At 43.0% G+C, this 26,231-nt stretch overlaps 2 protein-coding genes across 9 annotated transcripts in view; both read right to left on the bottom strand.

Moving 5' to 3' along the window:
• Positions 1-18,819, bottom strand: part of cgnl1 (cingulin-like 1) — a 35,976-nt gene extending 17,157 nt beyond the window's left edge. The window contains exons 1-8 of one of the 2 annotated variants that reach the window (XM_061222282.1): positions 18,681-18,819; positions 13,572-15,194; positions 13,273-13,367; positions 11,385-11,490; positions 10,536-10,637; positions 9,447-9,595; positions 8,457-8,598; positions 8,156-8,368 (exon numbers count right to left, since the gene is read on the bottom strand). In XM_061222282.1, coding sequence (XP_061078266.1) covers positions 8,156-8,368; positions 8,457-8,598; positions 9,447-9,595; positions 10,536-10,637; positions 11,385-11,490; positions 13,273-13,367; positions 13,572-15,122 — 2,358 coding nt within the window. In that variant the 5' untranslated portion in view covers positions 15,123-15,194; positions 18,681-18,819. The remainder of the gene's footprint in view (positions 1-8,155; positions 8,369-8,456; positions 8,599-9,446; positions 9,596-10,535; positions 10,638-11,384; positions 11,491-13,272; positions 13,368-13,571; positions 15,195-18,680) is intronic. The other variant, XM_061222283.1, reaches the window with a different exon arrangement.
• A 3,050-nt stretch (positions 18,820-21,869) lies between these two features.
• LOC133111531 (transcription factor 12-like) overlaps positions 21,870-26,231 on the bottom strand; it is a 100,720-nt gene continuing 96,358 nt past the window's right edge. For all 7 annotated transcript variants that reach the window (XM_061221963.1, XM_061221966.1, XM_061221965.1 and 4 more), the window contains one exon: positions 21,870-26,105. The gene's annotated coding sequence lies outside the window, so the exon portion shown is untranslated. The remainder of the gene's footprint in view (positions 26,106-26,231) is intronic.

Raw genomic sequence — 26,231 nt, 5'->3', positions numbered from 1 at the left:
GCTGAGAGAACCGTCTTTTGCGCATGCATGCATGTACGTGCATGTACAAGAGAGAGACAGAGACAGAGGGAGAGAGCTACAGATTGTGATTGTGCTTGGGTATACGAGTGCGAGTGAGAAAACAAGAGAATGTGTGTATAATGTGCAAGTGTGTGTACACGTGTGCATGGATTTATTCCAAAGCCAATAGAAAGGGCCGTATGCAGTATGGCTACTCATTAGCAACAGAGGGGTGGATTTGCATGGGCCCTGGAGAGTCCAAAGTCCCACAGGCCCCCTCAGCTCTGACCAAACCAGTCCTACCCTCTCGCCCAGTCACACTTGGGCTCCTTCGGCTGAACTTGGGGGGAAAATGTGAGAAGTCACTCGACTGCAAAGAACAGATCATTAACTAAACACCCAGGGTAAACCACAGGCTCTCCAGCAGGTTTTGCTCCCTTAGACTGGAGGACCTGCAGAAGGGAGGATGCATTTATATGCAAAACAACATGGTGTGTCGGGTCACATGACCAAGAGCTGGTGACACAGGAAGAATGGTCAGAATCCATTTTGGAACATGAAAATAGTACCATGAAAAATAACATTTCACTTCAACATGAACCATGACAGTGCTGAGGTATTCAAGCCTTAAAATGTTTGAGGACAAACATGTGCAACTCAGGTCATCCTCTTAATTAGGAAACCAGGTGACTGCACTGTAAACAAAGGCAAGACAAGAGGGTTAGACCAGTTCGGCAAATATGCATTACACACGACTGCAAATGCGACTGCAGCCAGCCAGCACCTTTCAGTGTTATGCAAAACATGGTGGAGTCAGCCATCAAAAGCACACGTCTCACACTACCCAGGCTATCAGGATATCACACATTTGCAAAGATTAAGGTGCCAGCCTATGAAATGTACGTAGTAGTATACCTCAATTACGGTGCTGGCATGTAAACACCCTTATGATATTGGGGTTGGGTAAAGAATTTGCCTGCCAGTGATACCCCAGTACAGACAGGGCTGTGGAAATTCACAGAGCGTCCCTGCGATCATTGTTCTCTGTGTTTGTGTGTGCAATTAAGCGCCTCAAACAGAACAATTGAGGAGTTTGATTTCAAAGGCCCTTGTGTAATCTACCAGGCTGTTTATTTTATAGTTTAGCATTAACCACCATTGTGTCCTCTTCATAAAGAATACTGCCGATCACCTACTGAGGTGCATGGCCCCACCCCGCCACATGTTTTTCTGTGGGCCCTCTCAGGCAGCTAAAAATATACATCCTTCCTGAACCTTTAAAGCCCAGAACATAAGTACACATAAGGTATAACCTGATAGTATATTTACACAGAATTATGTTTGGTTAACAATAATAATGTCCATATTGACCAATGTGAAATTCATTACTGGGTCATGATTTGGTCAATCCCCTCAGGCTTTTGGAGCACAATAAAATGGGATTCCAGAGCGTTCCAGTTCAAAGGTCATTCGCAAATCCTCAGGTCTCAGCACTGTCAGTGTTCATCATCACCTGCAGCCAATGAGCAGCTGAGGCAGAGAGGACTGGATTACACAGTAGAGTAAGACCCAATAATTAAAGAACGAAAAAACTATGAACTACAATTACCTTGCTCTGTATCTGGTATTTTAAAGTAACCATCACAGAAACAGGACAGATAGGAAAAACTGACCATAATCACAACTCTTGCTGCAATGTCCTTGAAAAAAAATAATTAAACGTTGCCTTTGTCCGATATAGGAACGGTATGTTCCACTAACTCTGACTCAGGATATGTATGGAAACTTCTGGAAAAGCACTGGTGTGGCCTCTCTCCTCTGCACAGGATGAGTTACCACACTCCCTCTTCAAAGCAAAAGCCAGGTCAGAGAGACACATGATCTCCCTTAAGTCCAGCTGTGATAACAAAGCCATGATAGACACAGTCTATAACACATTCTGGACTCTCCCACAATGAATCATGGAAAACATTTCTTTTTGGATAAGCACATACAACTCCAGAAAAAACACCTGTATCATTGCATTAGCCAGAGCAGTTTGCATTTATAAAAAATATTTAGCTACAAACTAAATTACAGATAGTATATTAAACTAAGTAAATGAGTATAGTAAAATCAGGTAATATGTGTTGGGGAGAAAGAGTGAAAAATTTTATAGCTAAATATTATATTTATATGTTGACTTATCAGGAAGAAGACAGGACAACATAAAACAACATGAAGGTCAGCTCAGGTGACTCCCGGACACACGACATGGAATTCTCAGGCTTTATTGCACAAAAAGCCACCTATATTTCCAGCTTTTCTCTGTCACTGAATAGGTTTGGTGTGTCTGGCCATCATGCAGGTATGCCTTACAGAGTTTCCCTTTCTGAACAAAAGGGGCATAGACTAGGAATTTGTTGGGAATAGACAGCATATTAATGGCCTGAGGAAAGCTGGAAATTAAAAAGTGATGCTTGAGAAGAACTGGAGTCTGTCCAGCTCCCATGAGGAGTCCAAAATGGCCCCACTTTTCATGCGGATATTTTATAAAAATTGAAGCAGGGCTGAGGTTGTCTGCATACACAAAGAATGTTCACACTGCAGGTTTGTCACAGCCATGATAGGAGGAACAAATCCTTTCTGAAGCATGTAATACAAACTGAACAACAGCTACAATGAGGAGCAGAGCTAACGACGGTTTATCAAATGGACAGCCACTTCACTTCAAATGGTAGACAAAACAGGTCTGAAGAACTCCATAGAATGGTCTTGACCCTTGAAGCAAAAGCAAGCAGCAAGATCAAAGGAAGTTCCGAAAATGCAAACAAGATTACTTTGATTGGGGGGGTGAGGGGGTGGATCCAAGCATGTTGCTGGTCATCATTGGCTTAGTGCCAGAGCCTGAGACCCCCTCACACACAAAGGCTCAACCATAATGTAAACCAGGCCTACTTGTTCTCCTAGCTAAGATGAAGAGGTGAACCTTACTGAACCATACCTGCACTTTGACCCAGAGGAGGAGCACAGAGCCCTAAAAAAGTGAAAATGCCAGACCTTGTGTATTTTTTCCCCCTATTCACAGCACAAGTGATCAGTCAAATGGACCCTCTCCAAAGCAGTGTAATGAATAAAGCTGCTTTGCACTGCTCTCTGATGTTCAGACTTCGGCGAGCTCAAGCACAGTGGGAGTCTGGCAAATCCCTGGCTTTTTACCTCTGGTCTGAAATCCACTGCACGTCATGGCCTGATCAAGGCAGCCCTCCCAGTGCGACACTGCCAGAAGCCATTTCCGGGAATTGGCAAGCCACACACACAGTTTGGCACACAGAGCCCCCATGTTGGCAGAGTCGCCAAGTAGGCTACCAACTCATTTAGGAGAGGGAAAAAACCTGAGACAAATAAATGGGCAACTTGTTCCATATATAGTAGGCTAACTACTGTCAACTATTTATTCGAAATTAGCTGACCCCTATTCAGTCCACTTTAGGGGACACAGCCCTACACGTGAAGACTAACCGCCTACTGTGCGGGAATCACGTGATGCACTGACCTGCTTCTAGCTCAGCTGCTTTCCAGACTCAATTTTATTTGAACTTAACAGTATTTCTCGGCACAAACAAACGTGGATACTAAATAATTTGACCAATAATTTTTTTTGTTAGATGTCAAACATTCCACCAAAAACGGCAAAGAGATCCAGTGCTACTTGCAACACTCATTAAATACCGACCATGCTAGATAACTTGGTGAAGTTTGAGATAGTAGCTAAAGATAGAAAGTAGCCGCACATTTTGACTGTAAACTGGCTACATTCAGTACTCCGGTCGCGGAAAAATCATCCAAAATGGATGTGTTTATGGGAACAATTGCCAAAACTGACCACCAAAGTTTATTCTCAGTGTGACATTAACAGTAGTCACGGGTGGCCGACGTCATGGAAGTCAACTTCATGGAAGTTAACAGGTAACTTACTCGCCATTCAAGTTACCAAGTGTGGTGGAAGAAAATGGCCATTTGACGTTAGCTAAATGGTTTTGTGTTTACATTTAATCTAGCTAACGTTAAAGGATTATGTTTGACAACGCTAGCAATATCATTAACGTTCGTCTGAAGTTAACACATTGTTGCTAGCATGCGCTTCATTTTTCAAATATTAATGAACGGTAAGTGTAGCCTAAGCAATGAACTGACGGGCATGTAACGCTAACGCAGTTTGGACTCCCACCGTTCCCCATCTTGACAGTCTTGCTTTCACTACTAACATTATGTCCTACCGCAACACAAGCGTTATTTCCCCATTTGACCAGTGTTATGAACAGAAACCATTTCCGTAAGGAAAAGTGTAGCTGCCCTAGGTGTTCTTTTTTTCTCCATTTGGGTGGGATGTGCTTATAAAATAGTGAATGAAGAACACCTACTAACATTTCGCTTACAGCGTATCGTCACACATTGGCTTAGGCTGTTATCTTAATGCTGAATTCTGATCAGTAGCCTAAAAATGTTATCCACGAGAAAACACTGCTTTTCTTCTTTAAAAATAATCGTAATGGATAGAAACTACTTTATTAAGAAAAACATGATCAGCTGTCTATCTGTGCTCCAAATTAACAATGTTTTTCACAGATGTATGATTTCACTTGCTTGTTCCCACCCCTGAAACCACCTGACCACAAAACCTAGCTATAACTTCAGATACGCAGGGTTTGACAGCCTTGTCTTACTTTTATTTACTAGCACAGGGAATATTCTTCATATGGGGAACATGTTTTTTATTGTAACCAGATGAGCTGCTCTGTGCTAAACACCCCCCCTCCCCCATCCAGCGCTGCCCAATAAATCTGCGCCCCACGGAGCAGTGTGGAAGAGTGCCATCATCAGCTGACTGCCATCTCCTGTGGGACTCCCTTCTTCCAAAACAAACCGGAGGGGCCGGCTGGCCAGCCGCATGGGTTTCGGTGAGTGGATGCAAAGCACGCGAGCGCACAAAGCTGACGGTGCAGAGCCGACAGTCAAACAATCGAGAGGCCTGCGACCCAGTGGCCGTGACCAATTGGGAATCCCCCCGGAGACCCTCCCTGCGAAGAGCCTCGTTTACAGGTCTGAGGACCCCTTGCTAAGGTCGTGGATCCAAACAACAAAAACCACAACACAACCATTCTGCCGCTATGCGGGTCCTCACAATACACATTCCTCACTCCCCAGTAGTGCTGTTTCAACAGGCTCTGGACTCAGATCTTCTCGAGACTGGGCCAGTCTGTCCAACAACTCTTCCGCCTTACATTCTTACTAATGTTAGCATCATACCTCTGTTTTATGCTGTATACCCGTTTACACGGATGTGGCTCTCTCTAAAGATTTAGAAGCAGTCGGCGCTTTGTTTAGTGCAGCTTTATTCATAAATATTGAGGTATTCATTTATTATACAAAAATACCTGCAGTCCTACAAGGTCCCAACATTTCATGCTCTGATAGCCTGCAATGCAGGCAACTGGAAGCGGAACACAAGACAAGAGACTTTGAAGGTCAGCTTGGTGAGTGGAACGGACAAATCCCCAAGTGTCCCTCAGTCTCTGTCCCTCAAGAGCAGAACTGGTTTCGGCAACACATTTTTTTTTCGGAAAAAGTTGGCTTGTGCGATTTGAGCCTGTATTTACAGTGGAATGCCATTTTTGTCAGTTGTGCCCATTAAAACCATGTGTACATCAAGCCAACAGGACTGCAAATATATATAAAGGCACATCCTATATTTCCTCCCCCAATAAAAGCACACAAGCTCAACTGTTTTGCTAAATTCACTCTGGTGCCTGCAAGGGACACCAAAGTAAAAACTAATGTAAAACGATGAAGTCACATTCCTGCTCTTATTTTCTCTGCCTGGGGTTAATATAAAAGAATGTCCATGTCAAACTTTCCATGCTTCAACAAACAACTGATCTTATGAGCAAGAAAGGCAAAGCAGTACTTGTGGCGTAATACGAGATGAGGTTACGTTTATAAAGTACACACTTATGTAAAATGAGTGGCTGGTTATCTGCCCATAATAAATGTGAGCACCTATGTGTTAGCCCTGCAAATTTACTTCAGTTTGGTTTTAGTGTAGGTCACATCTGCTTTCATTCCATCTTGGAAAATGAGTGGTGAGTAAGCCACCTGCCATTGTTTTACTTAGCTTAGTTCTTTGTACCAAAATAAGTTCCACCTTGAATCAGAAGTTGTACCTCTAATTCGGCTAGGCACTGCTCACCAAGTCCATCCATAATTTATCAAGTCATCAGCAAGGCTGGTAGACACATCATACACTCTCACACCTCTGCCTTTCCAAATCCAGTGGTTGAATTTTAAACCCCAAAAGACCTCTGTTAGACTAAAGCAAGGAGGCTTTCTTCCTATTGTCAGTCATGATGCAACACTGAACAAAAGGACCACCGTATCTTTTGATTACTGTCATCCGATAAACATGGGGGAAAAAACTCCTCTTTCCTCACTAGCACAAACCCACATTTTCCTGAGTAACCAAAACTCAAAAATCTAATCCAATCCAGAAACACCATAATTCAGCTTTCAGTTCGCGGGACAAAACAGAAGCAAACAGCCTCTTTTCTAAGTTGAGGGTTCGCATACCTCTCTTAATGACCCCTGCAAGCACGCTGACCCACTTACTTTGCATCTACCCCCATTATTATTGTCTGAAACAAACTCATCATTCAGCAACTGTGGGCTGCAATTATCACCCTTTGAAAAGAGAGAAAAAGGGACACGGAGCGACCCCACCACAACGGCTCATTAGATTAGTGTCGCCTTGCCACTGCAATTAACCGGCAAAAGAGAGCGTTTTGGTGTTCCAGTTTCCAGCATTCTCCTCTACATGGGGCTGCAGTATCAATGCAAATGTGCGAAGGGGGGAGAGCGAGAGAGAGGGAGACAGTGGAAGGGGGTGAGAGGGAGGGAGAGAGGTGAAGAGGAAGGAAGGAGGAAGGAGGGAGGGAGGGAGGGAGGGAGGCAGTGAGATTGAAAGGCACTGACACAGAACACCTCTCCAGCCCTTTCGCACAAGTGCACACATTTTAACAAAAATTCACAGAAACAGTCATCTGTGTCCCGTACATATGCATGCACAGGAAACAAAACCATACAATATTTCCAGCAACTCCCTACAGACAATAGAGCGCAAAGTGTTTGTGGCTGCCTTTTACAGCCTGTGTTGGCAGAATCTGCAACAGGGACCACTCCTTTGTCACAGCTGACAGAGAGAAGACAACTCACAGGTGTAGATCTTGAGCTTATCTGCAGATTATGAAAGCTAATAATGCATCGGAATGAGAGAACCCACGTCACCATTTCTACTTCAGAGGAAATGGGGGTTTTTGAACAAAGGAAATGACCTCAGGAAAAGGAAGGGGAAAAGGCACTTGTAATTCAGATGCTGTGCTTCCCAGACCCAGCAGGAGATTGAGATCCTGCATGACTGAACAAAACAGGAAACAGGGCCTGACTCGTCATGTGAGTAACTGCCCCTCTGCCAGCACTATGCGTCACTCTTATCATCCGAAACAAGACCAACAAAAATATAATGGCATAAGTGCCAGTCTGAAAGCCTACAGCATATCGTAACAATATCGGTACCCAAAAGAATTATCCATTCAGACAAGAATTCCCAGCAAAGATGATGACAAAGTGAGCAAAAGTCCAATTTGTTTTCCTTGAATTAGCACATTCAAGTCAACTCTGAAACAAAGTCAGTTCTACTGTTATGATTTTATGTCTTGTTTTCTAGCCTTGGGGCAGTGTGGTTACAGTGTGCATTTCAGTGAAATCCAGTAAGGCTCCACCTCCCCAAGACGGGAACTAGGCGTAGACGTAACTCCTGATAACAGCCCCCCCCAACGCAAATCCCTGAACCAACCAATGTGCAAGGAATCTCCATGTTTCAATTTCATTTCATGTGGTGCAAGCTAATATTGCAATTCATGAATTTCCTTGAACCCTAATGAAACCCTATGAAGAGGACAACTGGTTCCTCTAACATTTCTGTTTGTGCAAACAATCATTGATACTTAAATCCAGGTCTTAATCCACATAAGCATTTCCACCAGTGCATTACGGAAATCAGTTCCCAAATGAAATCACACAAACCCCCTCCATCCCCCATTTGTCCTGTCTCTGACTTTACCTGCTTGGCCTCCTCTACTGATGTCTGCAGCTCGCAGATTTCCTGCTCGTACTGTTCCCTCAGTTTATCTACTTCCAGGTCATGAGTGGCCACTTCCTCCTTCAAGGCCCCCTTGAGGGCAGTCAGCTCGCGCTCCCGTCTCCTCAACACCTCCTCCTGCTCCTCCTTCTCTAGCAGCACCTCCTGGAAGTCCAGTTTTAGCTGCATCATGTCCTACAGGAGATCAGGTTAAAGAAATAAATTACGCCTTCCCTGGAACCGTGCAGACTGATGAAAGTCCTGAACGGCCCCCGTCGTGTACCTCCAGCAAGGCCTCTTTGTCTCCGCTGTCAGTCTCGGCTCTCTTGGCTCCGTCCAGCTCGTCGTGCATCTCCGACAGCTGGTCCTGTAAGTCCCTGATCTCCGTCTGGAACTGCTCCCTTTCCATTTTCACCTGGAACAGCCTGAGGAACCAGACACGGCAGTCAGGTCGGCCACTCTACTGTGAGGAGTGACCACGGTGTGCACAAACAACCAGGCAACCCATGCACTGTAAGGACGCCTGCCACAGGGACTGCTCAGGACACTGGGAACTATAGGGATACCCTGGGTGTAAGGTATGGAAAAGCCAGAATACCTGCTGTACTGTGAGGACAGGAAGATTGGTCATCTGTGAACAATCATCGGTATAAAGTCCTGTGGTCATAGCAAACTCGTTCAAAAGGGAACACTCAGAACAGCAATATGTTATGCGGACATTCAGGGTGCTCAGAATGGAAGCGTATTCAGAACACCAGCATTGCGTAAGGACAACCAATGCGTTCAGACCACTATGTGCTGTGGGGTAAAACCAGTGTTTTCAGGTAAACGGATTTGGTGGAGCACTACTGCTCACTGTCATGCACCATCGTACCATAAAATGATGGCCTTCGTTGTGGTTCTCCCCGATCAGGATCAACACACAATCCTAGGGGTTTAGCAGATTATCCTGACAACAACCACGAAGGACATTTTGAAATGTATCAATGCATCACTTAACAAAGCTTTGAACATGGTCTGTGCAATGGGAAAAGATAAGCAGGGTGGGAGATTGTACCAGCTTCAAAGCACAACTCATTCCACTGACTAGAAGCAAAGGAATTTGTGTTGAGGTACACGTATGCAGAAAAGTTCTCGCACTCGAACACAAAAAATTGGATAGGGTATTTCAATTGAATACTAGGATACTAGGTTTCATAAATACACCCCCCTCCCCCCAGTGATGGGTTTGGCCCTTATGACTCCCAGCATGCATTGTCGCGGGGTCTCTTACTCCTCCAGACTGGCGTGAAGCTCAGCCTCTGTGGTGGAGAGCTTCTCCCGGAGTCGGGCGCACTCCTCCCGACTCTTCTCCAGCTCGCCCTGTACGACCTGCAGGTCTGCTCCCGCCTTCTTGCTAGCCTCCGCCAGGCTCCGCTGCTTCTGAGGAGCACAGACACAGAGGCCGTTCAGGAGACAATACAATGGGCCTTTCAGTGTAAACAATACAAATAAAACTTGAACGGTACCAGTCGGGGAGAGCCCCCGGTCGTTTCACCCCCATACTCTAGTTTTCATTGCAGCCAAATCAATATCTAGGCCATAACCCCATTGAAGGCTGAGATTATCAGAGTCAGTTGGGTCTTATTTTTTGTCCTTTTTTTTTGGCGCAGCTCTACAAGTAAGCAGTGAAAATCGTTCCCATAACCGACATTTAAACGGCTTGAAAAGGCATTGAAAAAAATAACACTAGATTTTAGTGCAATCAAGTTCTCACAACATTGTGACAAATGTTATTAGTTATTGTACAAAATAAAAAATAACCCACATCTGTAAAGGAATGAGTTAGATTAGGACAAAGTTATGCAGCATTTACTACTAATGTATAAGGTTACAAAAAACATTTCCAAAACAAGTGTTGAACAAAATTGGCAGAACTGGGAATGGGAATTAAATATATCAATTATTTGACTGCTGGTGCAGCTTTTCTAAATCTCTGGTTGACTCAAATACATTTTTAAAGACATATTTACAATTGCATGAAATATTACCATTTTCATGTCTGATAGGAAAAGGGGAACCATTGCTCCTCTTTCTGGAATTTAAAAATGGATCAATGAAACATTAAATCATTACCTCAAGAGCCTGTAAAGCATGAAATGAATGGAAGTTCACGGCGGTTCACACACATTGGGTGGTTCAGGAATCTACTGGTGTCGAACAGTTTTTAAAAATCTCTGGTGGGCTCAGACACCCGTCTACCGCCACACTTGCTCGGTTCTGCAAATCTCACGGCGCCACCTCTGGTTCCGCGTTGCGTCAGTGGAGCGCGCCAGCGGAGCACGCCAGAAGAGACGCCATCGAACCGTGTCACTGGGCTTACCTTACTTTCCCCCTCCAGCTGGTTTTTCAGCTCCGCAACATTTTTCTCCAGTTCATCCCGCTGTTCCTGCAGCGCCGTCACCTCTGCAGCCGGATCAGGGGGCTGTGAGGAGACCAAAGGCCAGCCGTTACCAGCGGGATCTCTCCGGCATGTTCCAACACCCACTGTGTGATGGCACCGTGCTGTTCACCGTCGTTTTACGACCATAACCTTCCAACATTTACTTTAATTTACCCCCCGCTGTTTCTGTAATTATGAGAATACCACATTGTTTAAATAATCATGTAGGTTTCCAAACAATAACCAGGGTTGATTTAGTAGTTAAAACAGTATCAGGGATTCTTGTGCGTTTATGTGTGTGTGTGTGTGTGTGTGTGTGTGTGTTTTGAAAGGTTATAGACTCCATCTCCTTTCAGCCATTTCCTTTTCAGAATATTATTATACAATTACACGTAGCATGCCAGTGTAATATAGTGTTACCGTTTTTCCAGACTATTACCACAACTTTATTTTTCACAACCTATGCCATAAGTGCCATAACTTTAAAAACAAATGGCAACCTGCCAGACTTGGAGAAAAATGCTTGTTCCAAAGCATTTTCCCACAATTCAGTGTGCAATGCAAGTTATCATTGTACACGTTACACTTCCTTAATACTCACAGTGGAACTAAGCACATGTGTAGCAGAGACTAAAGGTAAACAGTGACTGGTGACTGATAAAGTCTTTCGGTCTCCTTTACCCTGACCCCCCCCCACCCCCACCCCACCCCACTCCACTCCCCAAGATAAGAGCTTTCAGGATTTTGCCATTTGTCAAGCACCACCTCAATGCAGCAACAATAGCGTACTTTACTGTCTCCCGGCAAGCTCCCTGCTGCCCTGGACTTCAACGTCTGGATTTTCTCAAAGACCAGGTTGACCTTCTTCTTTGTGGTGTCGTCGTTATCAGCGCTCCTGAAAACATGGAAAATAATGGTGGCTTCAGTACTGGGTAATTAAAAAAAACAGCTCTCTCCGAGTGGATCAAGCACTAATCCTTGTGCTTTACTATTTGTTGTGCTAAGGGGCAGGGTGCCTGAAGAGGATAACACTGCTCCAAGCAGGCACCTCTGTGGGTCTGACCACTCCATAACCCACCCCTGAGAGCTGGTCATGCATGCAAAGAGGCTGTCTGTGTGGCCCCAAATACTCTTGACACATAGGGACATAGAGTAATGTCTCCACCACACCACATATCTGAGAGAAGGCTGTAGGAAACCCATAAAAATAAGAGATGTTAACAGCAGGGATTTAGTTTTTGAGTGTGTTCCATGGCAGCGGTGGACTAATTGATTCCATCATCCAAACTATTAATTTCTCACAAAGGATGATTTGATTGCCAGAAAACAAGCATCACATGCACTCACAAGCATCAAAAAAAGCTTTGCATATTAACCAGTAAAAGTATGCATTCTCACATTGTTCAAAAAATAACCCACTTCCCTTAGATTACAAAGGTGCAGGTATCATTTAAATTACTGCGTTTTTGAGAAGAAAAACCCATGAAAAAGCCCCATCAATGCAAAAACATTGACAATAATCTTTCATGAATCACACCTGTTAGTGTAGTCCCCACCCGTCCCCCCTGGTGGATCTCTTTAAATGATAACACGTGGCGTACACACAATTGGTAATGTATCCGTACAGGAAAGTAACTCTGGGTTGCAATGTTAAAACATGGTGTTGGTTTCACTCAGTCGCACCACATGAGGCCAATAACTAGCATTACAGCTGTCTTCCATCAATTGCAGCATATTTCTTCACTGAACTTCAGGAGCAAACCAGCTTTTCACGAGCGCACCGGGAATCATCTCTCATTTTGTGCTGTCACCCAGCCGAGTGGTAACAGCTTCCGGCTGCTTGCCCCATAGGTTTAGAGAACTCATGGACTCATGGGGGAGGGGCGAGGGGCCTTTTTATAAACACTAATTTGTTCTAGACTAACACACACCAATGCAACCAAATCTGTAGAGTAATCCCTCAGCAAACCACTTGAATTGCCAGCAAGGTGCAGTGTGGCAGTATGTGCAGAGGCTGGGATCTTATTCAAAACCAGCTGGAACTGTATCAGAGCATTTCCCAACATTCATCTCACAATCTACTCCACACCTTTCACTCTACACATTTCAAACACAAATAGGCCAACCTTAATTTGACTGCACGTGGCTCAGTTGGCAAGGATACCATCTACAACATTCCTCCTAAATTTTTCTCCCAGCCATTTTTTCCAAGTGGTGGGATGTACAGTACAGGGGTCAGGGTGAAAGTCATATTTCATGAGATAACTGGAGCTAGGTTCCCTTTCTACATTCCTCTGGGTGAGAGAGAGTGATGAGCACCTACAGCTGAAACAACTGCTGCTTTAACACAAAAATATGGAAGGGGAAACGAGCTCCATGCATTTTTTCCCACTCATGGGCAGGCCTAAATGGATAGGCTTATAAATCATGAACAGAACATTTTTGTGATGATGGGACCAGAATATCACCCCTGAGCAGAACATCACCCCATACACTACTGTCCTGGGAAATAAAGAACTGCTAGTCCTAAAAAAGGTAGCTGCAGTTTAATTTACAATAAATTTAGTAATCTGTACTTGAAAACTGTGCAAACACAATCAAGGGACAGCTGAGCACTTGAACACACAGTGAATTACTTCATGCTATAACCACCATGTTTGCTACAAAGTAGACTTACCCATCCTTGAGGTAATTGAATAATATCTGTTTTGCTGTCTCTTCGTTTGTTTGTTGTGAAAGCTCTTCCTGGCCTTTCAAAATATCAGGAGTCGCCTGGAATATGAAATCATAAATTACGCTTTATAAATATGGATTCGTAATTTGCTTTATGTCATCTGCAGTTGCTTAATTAAAATCGGTTAAGTACATGTCCCACATCAGTTACTAGATTTACCACTGCTACGCTTATAATGGCAATATATTCTACAAAGACACCATTGTGTGTAATACAGTATGTTTGGGGTAATCACTGCTTACCTGAGCATCCCTTTCTGAACTGAGCTTTTTGCCAGAGCTGCCAGAAGACCTTGACAGAGACGCTGTTGTCATGCTGGTCAAAACTTTGACCGATCGGGCAGATTTCTCCTGATCCTCTCCCTTCCCCTCAGAAGGCAATGTGGAGGACCTGCTCAGTGTTCTCCTGTAGCCCAACACTGAGGTTGTTCCTTTGATGGCTGTGCCTTGTGGTGAACCTGGAGCGCTGCTGTACTGCAACGGGCCCCTGCTGTTCAGTTTGCCCCCGGCAGGAGAGGCTGGGTTGGACAGGTTCTCTTTCTGGAAGGGGTCTTGGAACTGACCCCCTTTCTGTTGCCGGAGCTGGGATGGGAGCAGCACGTGTTCTATGGTTCTGCTCTGGTTCTGGCCCAGGTTGTCTGTGTCCCCTGTCAAACCGAAAGGGAAAGCGCTGTCTACACTACGGGAGCGTTTGCGGTCCTCCGGGTCAATTCGGTTCCTGCGCCCCGCTCGACCCCTGCGCTGAGGACAATCTTTGCCATCGAATTTGTGAATAAGTTCATCCACGCCAGGGATGGATCCTGTATCGATGTCACGTCCTGTGCCAGGCTTGAACGGGATGTAGCGGCGGTTCTGGTGCCGGTTGATGGTATCGGCATAGAGTGTCTCCTGCTGCTGCTCATCGGGGAGGGGCCTGTTGGTTGAAGAGGATGCAGAGGTTTGCAGCACGGGGCCGCTGGAGTCGTGCCGGCGTAGGGGCAGCACATCTGGCTCACGCCGACTGCGCTCCAGGCTGGAGTTGGTGCTGCTGCTGAGCGTACTAGGAGATCGGCAGGTGGACGGATCACCGGGGGTGTTGGCCACAGGTGGACTCTGAGGCTGGGACGGGGTCTGTGACTGTGCTTGGGGGTGAGATTTAACCTGAGGTTGGCCCTGGGGCCTGGGAGGGGACACCTGTGGAACTCTTTCCAGGCGTGCCGGTGGCTCTGGGGCACTAGGCTTGTCCAAGCTGGAGGACCTAGCATGGGAGATCAGTTGGGCCCTGGGAAGAGAACCCTGGTATGGAGTTCCAGTCTCTGCAAAGGAGTTTGGGCGGGGAAGAAGGCCGTGATACTCGTCTAAGTTCAGGGTGTTGCTTTCAGGGTCGTAGGGCTTGAGGAGCTCTGGGTGCTTCTGGAAGTTGAGCAGTGTGGAGGAAGACTGCTGGGACTCCTTGAACTCGGTCACGCCATTGTGGGTGCTCCCAAACTGCATCTGTTTCTGTGACCGGTACTCCATAAACGGACTCCCTATGCGTGGCTCGACGCCCCCTTGGAAGTCGTACTCGTCGTAGTTGTCGATGAAGGAGCAATCCGTGTCTCTGTCCACGTACTCATCGTCCTCGGGACCCCCATACTGAGACCCCCTGTCTCGGTTGTTCAGCACGACGTAGGGGTGCCCGTCGATCCCCTGAACACGAATGCTTACTCCATACCTGCCATTCCCATTCCTCTGGGCTCCGAGCATACGCTCGTGCTGCATATAGCCCTGCTGCAGGTCACTGGCTGGTACACCACCCACTCTGTACGACTCCATTGAGGATTATCAAAAACAAAACTGCAAAAAAAAAAAAGGCCACAAATCCTTCTCCCTGGATGAGGTTGTTTGCTGCAAACAAGCAAATAATCCCATTAATAGTCAGAAATGTTAGCTGATAGAATAAATGAAAGGTTCTGCAATTCAGCAGGGGCTAATTCAAGTTTAAAGACCCTGAGAGTTTGATTATGTCGTCTGCTTTAATCTCTTTCTCAAGTGCTGAATGATTTGTTTGTTTAGGCCGTCATTTAAATTCTGAACGGGACATTCCTGGTAAACCTTTCAGCGTGCTTGTTTCAGCGAGGTGGTACTGCAGGGTGCCCTGACTCCAAAAAACAGCCTGTCTCAACTAATCCATCCACACAGACATTTTAGGGAGTTAAATCTTCAATATTCTGTATATTTGTATGGAAAGCTAAGGCACATTTGGCAGAAACTATGAATAGTAATGTTAATAATATTCAGATTACATGGCAGAAATGGATATAAACGTCATAAGCTTAGGAGCACAAAACCGTCACAAATTCTGACAAGCTGAAAACCTCTTACAGCTTCTGCATCCATATATTTTCATCATTGCCAACAAAATGGCAAATGCCGTACAAAGGAAAAAAGGCAATGTGAGGTGTGCATGTGAGTGTGTGTGAGCACGCAGTGTGCGTCCTGTTCTCTGTAGTGATGCACTACGGGAGCGGAACGACGACTTGTGCAACAGGCGGTCATAAAAACAGCATGATCTCCATCCTTGGGTTGTTTAAAGACCAAACAAAGGGGAAAAGGGGAAAACAAGCAGCCACTTTTATATAGCTACCTAATGCAAGTGCAACTGTTGACATTTTTTTAAATAAAATTCAATGACTGGTGCAACACAAGCAGTGTACTTGTGGGAACAACCAATTAATTCAGTGATTACCAAATTACCAAAGGATTGAACCCACTGACGCACCCTGGGCACACATGATCTTCACCCTTGGAAAGGAAAAAAACTCAACTTCCATCTCAAAGCATTCTAACCAATATAAAGCTTGAAGGATTTCATGAAATGCAGGCAAAACTAATTCACCCAGACAGTATCTCACATTTTTTCTGCAAACAGCAGACGCTTTGCCAACTTCTTCAGGGAATCCTAGAACATTCAGTGACACAAAGATGTCATATGAACACTCCCAAAAGTAGCCTTTTCAGTCTAAATCAACGCAGTTTATGGAGATAAAATATACTCTTGCATGTCATTTCAGTTGTGGTTAACCTGTTACTACCATTTAAACAATTGGCATACTGTAAATGAATCAGTCTGTGCCTCGCAAAAAAACTATTTACAGATCACATTGCAAATACTCATTTAATTCTGCTGTGGTACAGATATGTCAATGAATCTGCTTTTACAAGCAGTTCTCCCGTCCCAAAAAGTAGTAGGGCAGAAAAGTAACAAAACAAAGCAGAAAAAAACATTCCAAGACCAAAATAAAGAATACAGAGAGAAAGTTTATGAAAGGCACTGTCAAATGACGGTGCATGGCCCCCTCTCATTTTGAACCCCTGCAATTAGATGGCAAAATCATGCCTCTAAAATCCATGTTATTATCAGTATAATAAGCTGGCTCCCAAACTGTTAGTTGTAGTTTGTTCTCTGAGGGTGGAGGGACTGCACCATGATAAATGGGGTCATTTCAGATCAGAGAAGTGAGAAGACATGGCGTGCTTTCACCAAAGAGACCCTCTGGCTGCTGGCCTAAGAAACTGATCTGTTATCAGTACTTCCTCTAAGTAATACTGATTGTGAGGTTAGAGCCCCCTTAAACAAACAAACAAAAACAAGTGTGTCTACTGCTGTAATAGCAAAAAGGGAACTTGTTATGGGGGAGGAGAGGGTAATCACCAACTTTTTCAGAGCACTGCAGCACCCCTCAATCTTGCACCAATTACATCAACTCTGAAATAAAGAGAGCTATCCTCAATTCTAATATTATAAAATAACAGAAATGCCCTTCAATTGCATTATTTCTATATGTGACAACTTCAGCAGGGGGAAACCCCTTGCACAAAATCAGCACTCATCCCCAACTGGAAGTCCAGCACCTTGAGGAGCTGATGCAGTATGTCAGAGGTCCAAGAATAGCACTGCAACGGTGACTTCCTGATTTTCTGTTATTAATACACAGAGGACGGTCTCAAACTTTCCAGCCCCCACAGAAGGAAGAGGAGAACAATACCGACCAGTAAAATAACCACCCAGCGCCTTATCCGAAGGAAAACCAGCATAGAAAAAAAGAAAACAAAAACACAATAGCTGCTTTCAGTCCCTATATCACATGCATCCAGCACACATTGGCACTGAGGTGTAGATGTTGCTCTTTTCCTCTCATTGTACTTATTGGAAGTACAACATTACACATGGGAAGCAACAACTCACTGCCCAACTTTTACTCTCTGGAAAAGGTGAATGATTACAACGTGCGCAAAGATGTCACGGAGCCACTGGTCTTCCAAGAAGAAGGCGATTACACAAAGAAATTAAGCGGCTTTCAGACTCCGAATATGTTAAGTATTACCATGATACCGTCACAGAGTGCATTTTTAGACTTAATACTTAACAGGTTGAAACTGTTGCTCTTAAATGACTAGAAATCGAATCCTATAATCATATAATGAGCGTGTCCTCTACGCAAGTGGTGCACCTGCGCAATGACGAACTGACAGCGCACAGGAAATTAACATTCTGGTTTTGACAGAAAAGCACAGATGTTGATTAATATGCAATAGGCCCTACTTTCTATTCAAAACGTAACCATGTATATCTGTACGAGTATGATTTCACATAATGAAACAATAGCGGCAGTGGCTACACTAGAAAAACTCAAGTGTCCCCAGACTTTCATAAATGTAGCCAACATCAATCTATTTGTGAAAGCATGGTTTGCACCTAAAAAGTGGGTTTAGATAAATATTTAATTAGAACTAAAATTCATAAACCTATCAAATATTTCAAAGTTCAACGACGCCGTTTGAGAAACGTAAACGTTCGCAGGTATTCGAACACAAGTTACCCATCTGAATTGATGGCCTGGGTACTTTTCGCTCAGATTAACTGTGGGGTATGGCGACACCCCGAATTGTAAAATAAATAAATAAAAAAGTAACGTTAGGTAAACAAATTCTCACTGTTCCGTCTTGTTTACAAGAGTAACTTGGCGATTGTTTCGGTTATATGTAATAAAACTATGTCTTAAACCAGGGTCTACTGCAAAACATCGCTTCTGTTCTTAAAACGTCTTGGCAAATTTATCAAATGTATCTATAATATAAACTGCTGACAGCAGGCAAATTCGCCAACAGAGACAAAAAAGACAAATGGAATGCCCACTCCGTTGGAAATTAGCATAACGTTTAAGCTTGTTGTTCAGTATAACCATTTGTATTTAAAAGCAGATCAGGAAACCTTAAATAGAGAGCTCCTACTTTCCCACGTTCTGGCGATTTAAATAAAACGTTGAAAGAGGATAAGCTAGCTGAAGTAGCCTGCATACTTCTTGGAAAGAGAACTGTCGACGAACTTACCGGCGTTTTACTCTGGACACATGTGTACGAGTTGTTTTACGTTTCAACTAAAAGTTTGCCGTTGTACGGAAAGTGCCATTCTTCTCCGACTTCGCCCAGTCACTTGTTGAGGGCTTGAGGGTTTCTCCAGCACTTCAGGTCAGAAAGAACCCGGGGTAACACCGTGCCCCGCCCCTGCCTGGACAACATGACGCCCATGATCCGCCCCCACTAGCCTCGCACAAATTGTTGGTGTGAAAAAGTTGGTCTGAGATCAGCTTACTCAAACTAAAAAGGAACGCTTACAATTTTGTGCGAACGTATAAACTGATACAGAACCCCACACCCATAACATGGACAAACGATACAATGTCGATTTGGAGTGCATGGTCTTCTTGCAACGTTTACAGTCGTAGCAAACGTCTATTCTGGGAATATGAGCTATGAGCGTCCATTCTTTTGGACGGATTTTTGTAGTTATCTCCCCATTGTTACCCAGCTCACTGAAGACCTGTTGTAAAATACGTTGATCAATGTGTTCTTGAACATTTGCATTTTGCAATAAACAATGCATGGCGACTGAACGTGAATATAGTTTCTGTAGCCTATATTAAACCAAATGTAATCAAAGGCATTCAACTAAAATCAAATCCGTGTTTTCAGTGGTGCTGCATATATTGGATTTTAATAGTCCAGTGTTCATACAGTAATCCAAGATCGTTAGCACCATCTAGTGCTTATTTTCATTCTTGCAACACTCCTGATAATGCATGCCAAATTAAGGCGTTCTGCTAGTTTTCATTGGTTGACTGAAAATGTTGTCGCCCGGTTTCTCTTTCACAAGGAATTCCTTCCCAAAAATTACGTCTCGTCTATGCACTTGCCATTTGAGATGGACTATTCGACACGGTTATCCCACTATTTCACATGATCTGTGAGAACATCTACGATTAAGTTATTTATGTATTTACTTCATGTCATGCATGTTCTGCGATTTCATTTTTTTCTCCCGCGGGAGATTTTAATCTGAACGATGCCGCACTGTTGTGTAATAGAGGAAATCAATGTGCCTGAGTTCTGATGGAGCGAGGATGCCGCAGTGGAGAAGTTTGAGTTTGCCGATTGCCTCTTCTGGAAGCAGGAACTCTGTTCTGGACAAGAATACGGCACGCATAGTTGGCTCACGGAGTTTCTTTCCGTAAGGTTAATAAATAAGATGGTATAACACCAACTACCAGCTGTTTCCAGCTTGAGCTATTTGTTTTCAGCAGGCTAGGCTACTTCGCTGTACTTGACATTGAACACAACCGTTCGTAGCTTGTGTATGAATTCAACCTTTCATTTAAGTTCTCCACTCCAATCAATGCATTAAAATGTGGAACTTCCTTACATCACTCCCTCAGTTTTTAAATTTATAGCGGTTACTGACTATGTCCGTTGTATGATAGAGTTCTGGCAAAAGGGCCAGACTGGTCAACGCTGAAAGGAAGATGACAGTAACGCAAATAACCACACATTACAACAATGGTATGCAGAAGAGTATGTATGAACACACTATGTGTGAAACCACTTAGAGGATAGGCTACAGCAGTGGAAGACCAATAAGTAAAAAAATAAATCTAATAAATACCTAATAAAGTGCACAGTGAGAGCCATTATCTCCAAATGGAGAACAGTTGGAACAGGTGAATATTCCCAGGCTGGCCTGCCAAAATTTCTCCATGGTCTATTAGGTGCCTGGACCAAAGATCCAATCGCAACCCTGAAGTATGCAGAATAGATGTCTTTATTAAATGACAGGCGGATCAAGCAGGCAGGGGTCGAATGCAGGCAAACAGGTGCAGCAAATATAATAAAGTTTGAAGTCGAGATAACAAGCACAAATCCAAACATAATTTAAAGAATCAAAATCCAAAAGGCCAAGCAAAGTTTGGCAACAGGTAATCAGACACAGAACAGAAAGAAATCCAAAAACCATAAGTCGGGGTACACAAAGGGATTCGGAACGCAGAGCAGGCAGAAAAACACTGGAAAGTATGATGAAGACACATAACAATCTTGCATAGAAACTAGGCAAACAGACGGGTATAAATACACAGACAAATTAACTGAAATGACAAACAGGTGCGAGTGCAGGGAAACAGGTAACGAGACACAGGTGAAGTAATGACTATAGAAAGCAAACTAGGACAAGAAACGCAAAACAACCAGGCAGGAAACAGAAAATGCTATGACAGGGGAGCACAGAGTGTGACAAGGGCACGGTGACAACTAATCCAGGAAGTCACACATACCAGAAGAACATCCAAAGACCTGCAGGCCTCTCTAGCCTCAGCTATATCAGTGTTCATACTCAACAATAAGAAAGAGACTGGGGAAAGAGATAGCAAGAGAGTAGCAAGGTGGAAACCACTGCTAACCAAGAGAACCATCAATGCTGTTCTCACAATAGCAAAAAAGCACCTGGATGATCCCCAAGCCTTCTTGGATAATGTTCTACGGATTCAGAAGTGGAACAATATGAGTCATATTGTCTGGCATGAAGCAAATACTGTATTTCACAGTAAGAACTCCAAACGTCAAACGTGGTGATGTTCGTGGGATGGCGTGTGGATGCCTTGCTGCCCTGGGACCTGGAATGGCGATGCTGTGGCAGAACCTGAAAAGTGCAGTTCATGCTCAAAAACCTCTATTTGTCTTTATTAAAGCGGTAGAGTGGTTGAAATTCCTCCACAACAATATGAAATATAAGATATGAAAGACTGATATCCAATTAAAGGAAATGTTTGGTTGCAATTATTGCTGCTAAAGTTGGTTTAAAAAAGCTACTAAATTTAAGGGGGGCAATTACTTTCTTCCCAGGGGTGACACTTAAGTTGTTTTTCATGAAATCAATGAAGCAATACTTAAAGGTGTTTTATGTTTACTCAGGTTCCATTTGTCTCATATTACATTTTGTCAATAGATCAGAAACCATTCAGTGTGAATAATAGACAATAACAGAGGAAATCAGGATATACTTTTTCACGGCACTGTATATACCATGTTCCATACAGGAACAGAGGACCACTGTCAGGCCAATATGTTATAGTTTGTTGCCTAAATACGTGAACTGCTGTCATACAAATAATATTCATACAAGGACCAGGCCAATTCTGACCAGGCCAATTCAGACCAGTATTTAAAAAATGGGACTGCAAACAGAAGCAGTACACTGCTATCACACTTTATTAAAAAATAGAAACACATTTTCCATAGTACTTTTTATGATACACATGACAATGGTCCACTGATATACTTTCAAAAAGTTAATTCAATGTGTCACATAATTAAAAACACTCGTACATTGTTCCTCATTTGGGCCTCAAGGTTCACTGGAAAGGAGTTCTAAGGGAAGAGGAGGAGTCAGAAGAGAATGTGTTTACTGGAGATCAAACAACTGACCAGATGAGCCCATATAAATACAGATTTTACATTCACACACTCATACATACAGACAGACACACACACACACACACAGCATGAAAGATAAAAATACTGGATAAGAAATTAAAAGAATGGGCAGGACAATATTGAGTATATCCTTCAGAGAAAGACACACATACAACCTTGTTTAAAAAACATGGCACATTTATTGCTACATAAATGTTATATACATATTGTGTTTTCTGTTACAGAGACAGAAATGTTGAACTCTTGTTGCTGGTTTTTTTTTCTTCTTTTTTATGTGCATCAACAATGCCTTGAATTCTGACACGGGTACAACTCAATCAACCAATGGAAACGGGAGACCAAAATGAGTGGCACACCCTCTGGAACATCAAGCTCTTACAATACCCCATACACACTACACTGCCAGCTACAGTCAATCCTACATGTCCTTATGATGCTATTTGTAGATTTCTGATAATAATGGACAGGTTACAGTACATAACCCTAATTTTTACTACCTAATATAGTAAAATAAAGTACGAAACTTTTACTGAAAACTTTTGATTTCAAAAATCTAGAAAGAGTAATATTTAGAATTCAAGAAATTTTCTTACAAGATTATTGTATAAAATACTAACTACTGTGAAAAATAAGCCAAATGTTTTTTATTATTATTTTATATTTTTCAATGTCTTATGAAGGAAAGCATTTGGGAGCACTGCAAAGTCTAACATAGCCAGAAGAGAAGCACAGGAACTGACCAAGGAGAAGGTTTTAAAAGAAGAAAAAAATTAAATGCATGATAGGACAGGCGGTGACAACCTCAATCACATTCTTCCACCAACCTTTGAAGTTCATAAATACTGAACTGTGGAACAAGGCCACACATGTAGTCAGGTGGACACTGACATAAGTGTTTCCAAGGGCAAAAAATGAAATGACACATGAAGCAAAAAGAAAAATAGTTGCCTTTAAAAATTATTTTTAAGCCCTATTTTTCAGAGTATATCAATTAGTTCATTAATGGCCACACATTCTTCAAATTGTCTTCAATTAAATTGACTTAACTCAATCACTAATAGCCCTGGATATGGCTGCCTTGTTTTTATTGTTAACTGTAATGGAAGACATGGGGATTGAAAGAACATTAAAGTCCATGTAAAATGTCAAATTTAAGTCCAAAAGAATAAAAAAAGAAAAATACACAAACAATAAAAAAACAACAGGATACTTTTTCACTACAAAATGTAAAACCATCCTTAAACCTGCTTTTTATCCATTCACTACCTGTCCAAGGGAACTGCTGGTTGACTGGTTCTGATGTCTCATGTTGTGAGAGTTAGTAAAGCACTTCTCCTGACACACAGGCTAGACTTATCTCTCGATGTGTAACTTTGCTGCTTGGAAGAAAAAACTAAAATAAAGCCATTGTAAATTAATTAGAATTCCTTTCTGTAAATTCGCACTTCACATTATAAGCTGTACTATGAAGCCTAGAAAAGTGATTTGTATACAATTACAAATAAACAATTAAATTGTGGTTACTTTGAATAATGTATTTTTATAACTTTTTTATTTTTATTTTTAGACAAAGTAAATAAAGCAACACCTTCATTCAGTCCAGGTAATGTTGTGGCCATCGTTTTGATTCTACCTCTCTTCAAAGCATTCCTTGATACCACAACTCTAGGCAAATGGCAAAAACACAGGACTTAAGTACAGAAGTAAAAAACTATGACTATGGCTGTTCAGATAACCGGAGACCAAAATGTAACACAAAACAAACGTCAATATCAGGAATATGTTTTTTTTTGTTTTTTTTACATTTAACACTATATGGCAAAGGAATAAATGGATTGGAACTCATTATTCCTTCAGTTAAGACACTAAAATAAGATTGTAGGGAATGCTAAGGGTTTAAAAGACTTGTCCATTTGGTGCTCACTGTATATGAACTTTAAAAAATAATATATAAGTTAGACTGTAGTTGATCATTCAGGAAAGCCACAGTTTGCCACAGTCGAATGCAAATGATGTTTGGGAAATCCCTAGACTTTTGTGTTCCTGCACACAACTGTGCTGTTGTCTCCCTCTTCCTTTAAATCTCTCAATGATGGTCGACATCAAAAAACAACACAGAATTCAAACTAAGCTCCACATACATAGTATATACACTTAGTGGTCACTTTATTAGGTACACCTGCTCGTTAATGCGAATAGCCTGCTCCTCCTAACAGCAAATCACGTGGCTGCAACTCAATACATAAAGCATGCAGACATGGTGCAGAGAATAGGTGATCAAATCGGGGTGGGGTATGATTGTTGGTGCCAGATGTGGTGGTTCCAGCATCTCAGAAACAGCTGCCCTCCTGGGATTTTTCACGCCCTATGAGCTTTATAGTTGAAAGAGAATGGTGCGATAAATAAAAAAAAACATCCAGAGAGCAACAGATCTGTGGGTGAAAACACCGTGTTGATGAGAGAGGTCAGAGGAGAATCGGCAAGTTAACAGCAAGACCAGAAATGCTCAAATAACAGCTGTTGACAACAGTGTGTGGAGAAGGGCATCTCTGAATCCACGGTGAGTCAAACCTTGAAGCAGATGGGCTACAGCAGCAGAAGACTACACCAGGCACCACTCCTGTCTGCTAACAACAGGAAGATGAGACTACACTATTCACGTGATCACCAAAACTGGATGACTGAAGATTAGAAAATGTTGCCTGGTCTGACAAATCTTGATTTCTGCTGGGACATACAGATGGTAGAATCATAAATTGGCATGATTCTATGGATCCATGCTGCATTGTGTCAACAGTGTGGGTTGGTGGTGGTAGCGTAAAGGGAATGTTTTTTGGCACACGTTCGGCCGCTGAATACCTATTGAGCATCATTTGAATGCCACAGCATACCTAAGCATTGTTGCAGACCATGTGCATCCCTTTTTGGCCTTTGTCAAATGGACACTTCTCGCAGGACACAGAACGCAACATCTCAAATTGATTCCAGGAACACCACAGTGGCTTCAGTTTGCTCCAATGGCCTGCACAGTCCCTGATCTCAATCCAATCCGATATAGCGCCTTTGGGACAAGGTGGAATGGGAGGTTCATAGCATGAATTTGTGGCCCAAACAGAAACACATCAGCAGAAAGTGTACTATGCCATTGAGTCAGCATGCACCAAAATCCCCAAGGAAAGAATTCAGGCTGCTCTGGAGGCAAAAGGGGGCCCTACCCAGTACTAGATTGGTGTACCCAATGAAGTGGCTGCTGAATGTACATATAATTTAAAAAATATATATCTGTGTGATAATATATACATTATAAATGTAATTTTTTTTTTAATGTGAATCTATCACTATTTCATTTTGGGAAGGGCATAAACACAACACAAATTAGTGAAGACATTTTTTGGCAGTTTTCTATACAGCTAAACTGCTCCATTCAGACCAGGTTTGGGTGAGGGGGTGTGGGGGCTTTGTAGGCAAACTGTAGGTCAACTGAGACCAGATCAGCCAATTAAAACAATGAAATAACTTTCCCTTTAGACACAGACTTAGTTATGACTCAGTAACAAAATAAATAAAATGCAACAAACAAAAAGAAACAATTGTGGTTACAATGCATTCGTCAAATTCAGTTTAGGCACAAGTCAACTTTCCACCCGGAGAGCGGAGAGGATCGCCACAGTTTCTGATTGTTCAGATACGACACGCTGCTTGCAAACGGAACGAGGTGTGCTGGAGTGCACGAGTTCTCTGATCACGGCCGGGAGCGTTCACAGGGAGTTGGGGGGGGGGGGGGTGGTGAGGTGGGGGGAGGGGAGGTCAGTGGGGGTTATTTTTTTTCCCAATCTTGAGATTGCTTTCTTTGAAATGTATTTGTTTATTTATTTTCGTTTCAAGTGGTGAGTCTTTTCAGATCTGTGTCACAAATTGTGAGTTCCTGCCTATCCTTGGGAAGTAAGGGAGCCCACCGTGTCATACAGAAGAACTGCTCCGGATCCCGTGGGTCTGTGGAGAGGAGAAGGAAAACCTTTGGAAACGACACAACAGTCCGCATGGCCGAGACAAAGAGAAACCGGATTGCCCCATTAACTGTACACATCATCGCAGAAAGTACAATCATAATACAAATGC

Source organism: Conger conger, chromosome 15 (genome assembly GCF_963514075.1).
Source record: "Conger conger chromosome 15, fConCon1.1, whole genome shotgun sequence".
Taxonomy (NCBI): Eukaryota; Metazoa; Chordata; class Actinopteri; order Anguilliformes; family Congridae; genus Conger; species Conger conger.
This window is presented reverse-complemented; position numbering and strand designations above follow the sequence as displayed.